Raw genomic sequence first — 9,668 nt, forward strand, 5'->3', positions numbered from 1 at the left:
CATGCCATGCAGTGCACTGGGTGCTCCACTCCATTCCCGTGTGGAGTGGTTGCAGTGGCCCCACCAGGCTGACCCTGGTATTAAGCCCATTCCACAGGAGAGGAGACTGAGGCTCCAGAAGGGGTGTGGTTTGTCCCCCGTCACACACAGAATCGGGAATAGATTCTCACCCAAGATGTTCTTTCCACCGCCTTCGCTGCCTCTGCAGTTCAGGGAATATTGTCTTGCCTCACATTTTCATGACTGTTGGCCAATGTTTCATCTCTGCGTTCTCAGGCCGAAGGGCCAGTGACCCATCTAGGAGACGATGATCAGAGTGATCTTCTTTGTTTGGTCCATGGGTCCACCAGCGCCCCTTGAGGATGATCGTGTGCCCGAGTCCCTTAGTGCGAGTACACACACACACACACACACACACACACACACACAGCATCTCCCCTCCCCCGGCGCCGTGGTAATGAGCTTCATGGGACTTAGCCCTGTGTTTCATCATTCCAGCCTCGGGGTCTCAACCTGCCCAAGCCCCCCATCCCACCCCAGGTGGAGGAGGAGTATTACACCATCGCCGAGTTCCAGACAACCATCCCCGATGGCATCAGCTTCCAGGCGGGCCTCAAGGTCGAGGTGAGCGAACCTGGTGTCCTACCCTTGATTCTTTTTTTTTTTTTCCTAAGTTATTGTAGTAACATCGGTTAATAACATTGTATAAACATTATATAAAGTTTTTGGCTTAACCAAGTCTTTTTTTTTTTTTTTTCCTTATGGTAAATTCTGCATCTTCTGTTTTCCTCTTCTTTCATTTTGCTTCCCAGTTCGTTTCAGTATCGCATTAGCCTTCAGAACTCATGGGTAGAACCACATTGTGTTAGCAGTGGCGCGACCAGGCGCTCCTGCCTCCTTGCCTGGTCTACGTGTCTTCCTAACGTGTGTAATGATGATGATGTAGGCACCTCTCTGTGCCAGGTCTGTTGCATACAAGTCTTCACAGGAGTTCCGAGAGGAGTCAGTATCTTCAGCCCATTTCACAGATGTACCTGAGACAAAGAGAGGCTAGGTACATTGCTCATGTTCCATAGCGAGTAAGTAGTGAAGCTGGGATTTGAACCTAGGTGTCTCTGGTTTTGAAGATCAGGCTCCTTTTCTTTCCTCCTTGCTCTTTTGATTTTGAATTTGCTTTTACTCGTAACAGCTCTGAGCTTCTCTCTAGTAAGTGAAAACTCCCACAAGTCATCATTAAGAACACAAATGTTTAGCGCTTTCACAACAGTACTTTGTACAGAGTGTAAGCTTGGCAAGTCCTCCCCGATGTATTTCATTTTGATTACTCTTAGTACGCACGATGGTTGAATTCACGGGTGCACCCACCATGGCTTGCATGCCCAGAGTCGTCTTTAATTGTTACCATAGCTGCCAAGTGTTGGAGGGATGCCAGTCGCCCTCAGGTGAAGGGCTCCCGTGTATCGGCGCCCTTTCTGGAGAGCGTCCAATGGGACTTAGGCAGATGCCTGCCACGTGCCCTGCTCTCTCGGTAATCCCTGCTGTAGCTTAATAAGAGGCAACGTCTGCCTTCCCGCACCAGCCACCTGCTGTGTGCGTGAGCTCCTGTGGCCAACGTGAAAACCCACAGCGGGTGTCACTGTTCTTACCACTGTCCCTTTGGTGTGGAACCTCGGCAATGTGGTTTGTGCAGGGCCATCTGGGCAGTAAGTGGTGAAGCCAGAACCAGAACCTGGGACTGCAGGCCCCGGAGCCCAGCCTCTGCCCCCTCTCCGAGCTGGGCGCAGCGTGCAGCAGCTGAACTGTGCCCGCATTTTATTACCCTGGCACGGCTCCTCCCCTTTCCGGGACAGGGCCAGAGAGCGGGAAAGCCTCAGGCTCTGAGCCCACCTGCACTCCCGCCTCAAGAGTCCTCAGCTCTCCTGAGGCTCAGTGCTGCATCTGTGAAATGGGATCATAACCCCCATGTCATGGGGCAGTTGTGAGCACGAGTCAGATGGCAGGCACAGAGCCTGCCAGAGAACCGGGTATTCATTGGCGTGGGCTGCCCTCACAGAAGACCAGTATGGGTGGTTTAAACCGCCGGTCCGCGGACCCCTGGTGGTCCGTGAGGTCCGGAAGTTGGCGACTGCTAGTTTAAACAACAGGTAACATAAGATCTTACATACGGAGGGGGAACCCACCCAGCCTTCCCCTCAGTGCGTGTGTGTCCCAGAGGGGGAAGGCGGTGAGATGACAGTGAGTTTCGCCTCCATCATCATCAGCTCCCCTGTGTGTACACTTGAGCAGGGTGAGGTGCCCACCTTTAAGGATACACATGTCTCATGCAGCATGGCCGTGAGCACCCGTCAGCCACTCCGTCTGTGCTCAGCCAAAGGAGCAGCGGCCAGGGCTGCTTTGGGCGGCCTATGCCTTTCCCCTTGAACTTCAGAATTGTTGCAGACACCACGGGAGGGCCCGTCCTGCATCCCAGCCACCCGAGTTGACTTGTAGCTGCATCCAGGTCCCCGCAGCTGACGGCTTCCTACCCCCCAGGTTACCTGAGGGCACCCCCCGGAGAGAGGGGAGCAAGCCTCTGGGGGACAGGACTGTGCGTCCCGGGGTGACTGCCCCCCCCACCCCCACACCCCCTGTGGGGAGGTCTGATTCTGCATGGTCTCTCGGAGGGTCCCTGGTGGATGAAGCCCAGTTGCCCAGAGCAAAACCTGCTCATAACAGGCCCTCACGCTCCCTGTCCCCTCACCCGTGACCTCCTGAAGCCATCGCCCAAACCACCTGCCTGTGCCCGTGTCCGTGTGTCAGGGCCTGCTTCCGGGGGAATCCAGAGTTAGACCGGAGCCCGCCTGCACGGCCGACGTTGCTGACACAGGATAGTCTCAGAGGCTGCTGTCCACGTAGACGTTGTCCGGGGACCTGCTGGGTGCCCATCCCGGCTTCCGGGACTCGGGTGCACGTGGGTCTCCGACACCCTCTGTTCCCCCGGCTCTGGAATCACACCTACTAAGTGCTTTCCTCTCCCCCCCCCACCCCCCGCCCAGGTGATCGAGAAGAACCTGAGTGGCTGGTGGTACATCCAGATCGAAGACAAGGAAGGATGGGCCCCGGCGACCTTCATCGACAAGTACAAGAAGACCAGCAGCGCCTCGAGGCCCAACTTCCTGGCGCCCTTGCCCAACGAGATGGCGCAGCTGCGGCTGGGGGAGGCGGCGATGGAGGGCGGCGCGGGCGGGGAGGCCGGGGGCCCCTCTCGGCCCCTGCCCGACGCCCCGCTCCCGCTCGGGGCCGCGGACCCCGGGGTGCCGAGGCCCAAAGACTGGAAGGGCGGGAAGGAGGGCCTGAGGAGGGCGCCCCCCGACGTGCCCGGCACGGGCTACGAGGAGATCGCCGACCTCGCCCCGGAGGAGAAGCCCAGCCTCCCTCCCCGGAAGGAGTCCATCATCAAGTCGGAAGGGGAGCTGCAGGAGCGCGAGCGGCAGCGGCTGGAGCAGCTGCGGGGCTCCTCGCCCAAGCCCCCCGGCGTGCTTCTGCCCATGGTTCCGGCCAAACACAGCCCCCCGGCCCGGGACGGCAAGAAGCCGGAGCCCAAGCCTGACAAGAGCAAGGTGTTCCAGCTGAGAAACGAGATGGGGCTGGAGTGCGGCCACAAAGTGCTGGCCAAGGAGGTGAAGAAGCCCAACCTCCGGCCCATCTCCAAACCCAAGGCCGAGCCCCCGGAGGAGAAGCCGGAGGCCGCCCCCCAGAACCCCTTCCTGAAGGCCAAGCCTCAGGTGAGGCCCAAGCCAGCCTCCTCCCCCCGGGTCGAGGCGCCTCCGGGCGAAGAGCAGCTGGACATCTGCAACCTCAGGAGCAAGCTGCGGCCCGCCAAGCCCCCCGAGAAGCCCCCGCCGGACGGGGAGAGCGGCCCCCAGGCTGCTGGCGGCCAGGACGCCGGCCCCAGCCGCGGCTTCCTCCCCGGGGAGGGGCCCGGTCGCGCTCCGGACGGGACGGGCAAACAGGACGGGCTCGGCCCCAGGGAGGTCCCCTGCAGGCCCCCTCCGAAGCCGGCCAAGGCCGCGGACGCCGCGCCCAAGAGTGTGCCCGTGCCTCTCCGAGAGGCCCCCCAGGAGGCTCCCCAGCAGAGACCCGTGATCCCGCCCCGCAGACCGCCGCCCCCCAAGAAAGCCTCCGCCTCCCCCCGGCCCCTCCCGGAGCCCGCGGGGCCGCAGCAGCGCGAGGCCGGCGAAGGCAGGGCGCCCCCTGCCCCGGGCCGGGCCCTGCTGGTCCCTCCCAAAGCCAAGCCTTTCCTGGCCAACTCCTCGGGGGGCCCCGAAGACCCCCGGGGGAGAGGCGGGCCGGGCCCGCGGGGGGCGGGCAGGCTGATGGGGGAGAGCAGGGAGAAGGCGGCGGCCGCCCCCCTCCCCGGCGCCGACAGCCCGAGGGACCTGTACGTGGCCGTGGCCAGCTTCGAAGGGGACGAGGACGCCAGCAGCTTCCAGGAGGGGACGGTGTTCGAGGTGCGGGAGAGGAGCAGCAGCGGCTGGTGGTTCTGCCAGGTCCTCGGCGGGGCGCCCGCCTGGGAAGGCTGGATCCCCTCCAACTATCTCCGCAAGAAGCCCTAGCCCCCCGCCTCCCGGGGCGGAGGCCCCGAGCCCCCGCCGGGCCCACCCACGTATTTAATACGCCTCTTAATTTATCGTCCTCCGCGGCTTCGAGGCAGGCAGGCAGGCTCCGGGGGGCTGTGGTGCCTTCCCTCCCGTGGGTGGAGACGGCCCCGGAGGCGCCTCGGCCCCGCCCTGGCTTTCTCTCCACTCGCACCCCTGCCTTAAGGCCGGTGGCGTCGCCACCCCGCTTCCCTGCCCGCCCGGCAGCGGGACCGTGACCCCCCAGGCCTCCGGGACCCGAACCCGCCACGTGGAGAACCCGCGGAAGGACTCCCGGTGTGTGGATCCCGCGCAGCGAAGGGCAGACCCGGGCAGCCGTCCAGCCCGTGGCAGCTCGCTCCACGTCCAAAAGGCCGGTGACTTTCTCACCCCGTTTCCCAAACGCCCGGTACCAGGAAGGACTTTGCTCCGTAGAGGGGGGCACAGTGCCCGATCCCGGGGGGTGTCCTTCTGTCCGAGGCCTCCGGCCCCCGGGCCTCTCAGCTGCCCCCCGAGTGCGTGGGCCTGGGGGTCCGCGCGGGCCGCCGCCTCCCAGCTTCTGTCCCGGGAGCCTGGTCCGTCCTGCAGGGGCGGGTCCAGCCTGGAGCAGGTGCCAGCCTCCGGACAGTCCCCGCCCGGGGCACCCCGCGCCTGTCCACTCAGAGCGAGGATCTCCGTGTGTGTCTGAACGAGGAGGACCGTGGACAGCCGTGCTCCGTGCCGAGCGCCCCTCTGCCGAGTAGCGAGTCGGTGCCAAACGGTACTTGGCACTCCGCGTTCGTGTTTAACCCGCACAGCAACCCTCTCTGGTGATATGATGACCATTTTACAGAGGAGGGAACTCGGGGGCTAGGAAGGGGAGGGAGAGCCTTGGGTGCTGGGGCCCCGGAGGGAGAGAGCGTAGGGAGCAGATGGAGCTGGCTGGGGTGGCCTCACATGCCAGCCCGGAGGGCCCCTGGTGGCTCCGAGACCAGCCGCTGGTTCTCCGTCAGGCTGAGCATAGCAAGCAGGGGCCCCCGCAGGGGTCAGGGGCCCGAGGGCCAGGCAGCGCCTCCTGTCCTCCTGCTGCTGCTGCCCGCTCCTCTCTGGCTCTCCTGGTTCCCTCCCCTCCCTCCCCCGCCGACGCCCCCTGACTGTCTCACCGGGAGGAACCCAGGCAGCCCTCCCACCCACGTTGATGGTGTGGCTCACGTGGAGTCACGGCCACATACGGGACTAGAACCAGGACCCGGGGTTTCGGGCTCCTGGCCCAGAGCTGCCTGTGGGCCGGGCCGCCTGAGGGTGAGGGGGCAGCCTCCTCCCCACCCCCCTGCAGGAGAGGACTGGCCCTGTCCTGCCCCAGAGGCTCCGAGTCGGTGTTCATTGGCTGCCAGGCCTCTGGGACCACAAAGCCGGCTTCCCTGGGGGTGCTCGCTGCCCACCTGCAGTGCCAAAGCCCCCCCCCCCCCCCCCGGCTCTGGCTGTGTCTGCAGGAGGAGCCTCCTCAGACCCCAGACCCTCTCTTCCCTTCAGCCCGCCTGTAAGTCCCATCCCCGCAAACCAGGGGGCGGGGCCCGGAGGTGCTCCCCGCTGCCCCTGCTCGCCCCCTGGCCCCTAGGGGAGGGGGGAGAAGGGAGAAGGCTGGAAGAGGGCCACCCCCTCTTCCTGGTCCCCACCGTGGGAGGAGGCCCCATAGCATGTTGTCCTGCGTGTTTGATCCACTTCGGTTCACTCCCCTGTGATGAGGCTGTTACGCAGGGTTTGACTACATTTCAAGACAGAACTCTTAAATTTTTGTGTTTTTTGTCCTGGTTCACTTTCATGGAACTTTCCAGGCTCTGCCTGAGTTCCTACCGCGCCAGGCGCGGGGCCGCCAGGCCGGCGCGGCCCCTGCCCGGCTGGAGGAGCTTCGCCCTCCGTTTGCTGACTCCACTGAAGGTGCTTGTCTTTGACCTCATACCCTCCTCCGGGGATCAGCCGGGCGGGCAGGGACGTGTTCTTTCTCTGGGCAGAATGATTTTCTGCAAGTGAAAGAACCTGCCTTTATTGTTGTTGTTGTTGTTGTTCCGATGGGAACTGAAGGCCCTAAAGCCACATTCCTCTTGTTCACTGCTCTTTCCTCAAGATGCACTTGAGTCCTGAGACCCCTCCCTCTGCATCTGGAAGGGGGGCCTTGGTGGCAGTGGCTCTCCCTCGCTGACCTTGACTGTGGACTTATGTTCACACCCTCCAGGACTGTGGCCTCTCTTCTGTGAGCAATTGGCAGAGCCAATGCAGAACTCGCCTGGAGTTCCCGCCATGGGGATCGGGGATCGGCCTCGGGCTGTAGCAACAGCCCCCACCCAAGCTCCGGCAGGCCACCGGGGCTCACTCACGCACACACACACACACACACCCCTTAGCATGGTCCTCGAGACAGCCCTGGGAGGTGCGTGAGGTCAGCCCCGGTCTGCAGTGAGAAAATCCAGGTTCAGGGGGTGAGGCCACATTCCTGTCTCCATGCAAATAGCAGCAGTGACCGCGCTGAGCCTGGGATCCGGGGTTTGTCTCCCACGCCCGGGACCTCCGCCCCCGGGAGGCGGGGACCCTCCCTGTGGCTTTGAGTCTCTCCTCCACCTGCCCCATGATTACAGGCCAGTGCTCCTCTGCTCCCCTGCTTGCTTCCTGCATTTCATCTCGCATCTTTGGGTAAAACTGCAGCTCGGGGTGCCACCACCATCTTTGGAAAATCCAAGTTTTAGGGTTACCACAAGATGAAACGGGCCTTTGCTGACATTTTTCCGCTCGGAGCCTCTTTGCCGTTTGGTGGGGGTATGTCCTTGTCCCCGGTAGAGGCATGGGGAGGGCCAGAACCGCTTCTACAGAATCCGAGGCCCCCTCCAGCTTCAGCCTTTGTGACCCCAACCCCCGTGGTTTCTCAGGCTGCGTTCTCGGCCTTAAATATCCCTGAGCCCACAAGGGATTCATTCCCGGGAGGAAGAAGAGAGCAAAGGCCACATTAAAGGGCAGGTGCGGCTCTCCCCGGGTCTGGAAGGCCTTGGCCCGTACCAGGTACCGACCGGCACGGGGAGCTCCCGCCCTCACAGAGCGGAACTGGACATCAAGAAAGAGCAGGTCCGGGGCTCGGCCTTCATCCTTCCGCTGTGCCAGGTCTCCACCCATCGGGTCCCCCTGCTCCTGGGAGGTCCTGCCCTTGTCTCGGGACTGTGACAGTGGGCGCATCACAGCCTTAGCCATCCACGGGCCATCCTTCAGGGCTTCTGCTGCAAGCAGCCATGCCATGCCATAGGCCAGTGGTCGGCAAACTCATTCGTCAACAGAGTGGCAAACCGCAACTCGCGAGCCACAGTATGCCGGCCGCTACCATAGACCAAAGATGACCTAGTGTCAAGTGCTGGCCCGAACGAGTGGCCATTGGCTCATGCGGAGGAGGCCTGAGGGTGCAGGGCGCCCTCCACTGGCCTGGAGGAATTGCTCAGGAGGCGCCACCGCCCATGCAGACCACCTGCCGAGGACCCTTCCCACCGCCCTGACCATCCGACCATCCGGCTCTGTGGGGCGAGGCCTGTTTCTGGCGCTGCCCTGCGCTTCCACATTCTATCCTCCTCTCCATTTCTGCCCTGACCTCCGGAGGAGGCCCCCTAGTTCCCGCCAGGGACCAGGGGGCTCGATCTCTTTCCTGGAGGAAGCCAGACCCAGGGCCACAGCCAGCACTTTTGGGGTCTTCTGTAGACTCGAGGTGCCCCGCCAGGCTTGTGAGAGCAATAAGCAATTCTGAGGCCACAGGGGGTGTCCCTACAGTCCCCCTCTATATGCCCGCCCATGCCTCTGTGCCCATCTCACTGCTCATGGCGCCCCCTCCACGTCCGGGGGTGGTGAGGAGCAGTGGTCACCTCAGCCACAGACACGTGTCCCACATCGGGAAGCCGTCACGTCGGCGGGCCATCCCTGCGTCCCTCCAGGAGCGGCGGGCTTCGGCGTGTCCACTCCCAGGACGATGCTGGCGGTCCCTGGACACTCCCCTCTCCTGTCCCCTTCGGCAGATGGACACATTCTGGTGGCGCTTTTTGTTTCCTTTTTAACACAGAAAAAATACGTGAGGATATATAATGTGAGGGGGGTGGTGGTGAACCATTAGCTGTAGCATGTATAGACTGTATACTTACCATTAGACTTTTTTCTTTCCCATTTTTTTAAATAAAATAAATAGTGCTTGACTGGTTTCAAGCGTCCTTGTGAAGATGCCGTGTCTGTGACTTATTGGGCTGCGGAGCGGGTGCACAGTTTCTGGCCTGCGGGTTTGAGGTCCGAGAACGGCAGCGGATGTGAGCGTTGCTGTGTGGGCATTGCCCGGGAACAGGGCTGACCTCTCTCTCTGGGCCCTGTGCACCTTGATTCTGCCAACAACGTTGTCAGAGAACCAAAGAGGAACTGTGTCTCCCACATGGTAGCTCCGCCCACACTGGAGCACGTGGCATGGCCAGGGAGTCAAGCTCCTCCTGTTGCCTGCCAGGCAGGTGCGTGTGGGGCAGACTGGGGGATCTGCAGGGACTGCCCAGGCCATCTGCTCCTGGGAGGTGGAGGGTATTGCCTGAGCTTTTTTATTATTATTATTATTATTATTATTATTATTATTTAATATATTATATTGATTATTTGACCACAGTAAAAAAAACACACAAAAAAACAAGAAAGCAGCTTAGCAAGTCCATGTTCACATCAGCTCTACCTTGAATTCTCTCTGAGCTACAACCCTTAGCCAGTCCCTCCCCCTAATTCCAGCTGTAACTCTCCCCACTCAGGGCAATCCAGCTTTAATACTAGTGTTCACAGCATCACAGGACCCTATACTTCGAATGGACAGCTGCACATGAACTTGGAAGTCTACTTGCTATTGGCCTGACCCGGAGAAATCCGAATGGATTTCCCCATTGTCTGTTGGCTGCTGACTAGGCTCATTTCAGCTGATTCATTATAATAAAATAATTAAACAAAACTAAGAGTGTCTAAAGGATAAGCTAAAAAACTTATAATGAAAAGATCTAATTTTCCACTGTGCTTCAGTGGCCAGTC

General features: G+C 61.2%; 1 protein-coding gene across 2 annotated transcripts in view; it reads left to right on the forward strand.

Annotated features, from left to right (window-relative positions):
- Window positions 1–8,835, forward strand: part of SH3PXD2B (SH3 and PX domains 2B) — a 71,828-nt gene extending 62,993 nt beyond the window's left edge. For both annotated transcript variants that reach the window (XM_036424728.2, XM_036424729.2), the window contains 2 exons: window positions 499–624; window positions 3,036–8,835. In XM_036424728.2, coding sequence (XP_036280621.1) covers window positions 499–624; window positions 3,036–4,595 — 1,686 coding nt within the window. In that variant the 3' untranslated portion in view covers window positions 4,596–8,835. The remainder of the gene's footprint in view (window positions 1–498; window positions 625–3,035) is intronic.
- Window positions 8,836–9,668: the final 833 nt, after the last annotated feature.

The sequence above is a fragment of the Pipistrellus kuhlii genome, unplaced genomic scaffold (genome assembly GCF_014108245.1).
Source record: "Pipistrellus kuhlii isolate mPipKuh1 unplaced genomic scaffold, mPipKuh1.p scaffold_m20_p_8, whole genome shotgun sequence".
In the NCBI taxonomy this organism is placed as follows: Eukaryota; Metazoa; Chordata; class Mammalia; order Chiroptera; family Vespertilionidae; genus Pipistrellus; species Pipistrellus kuhlii.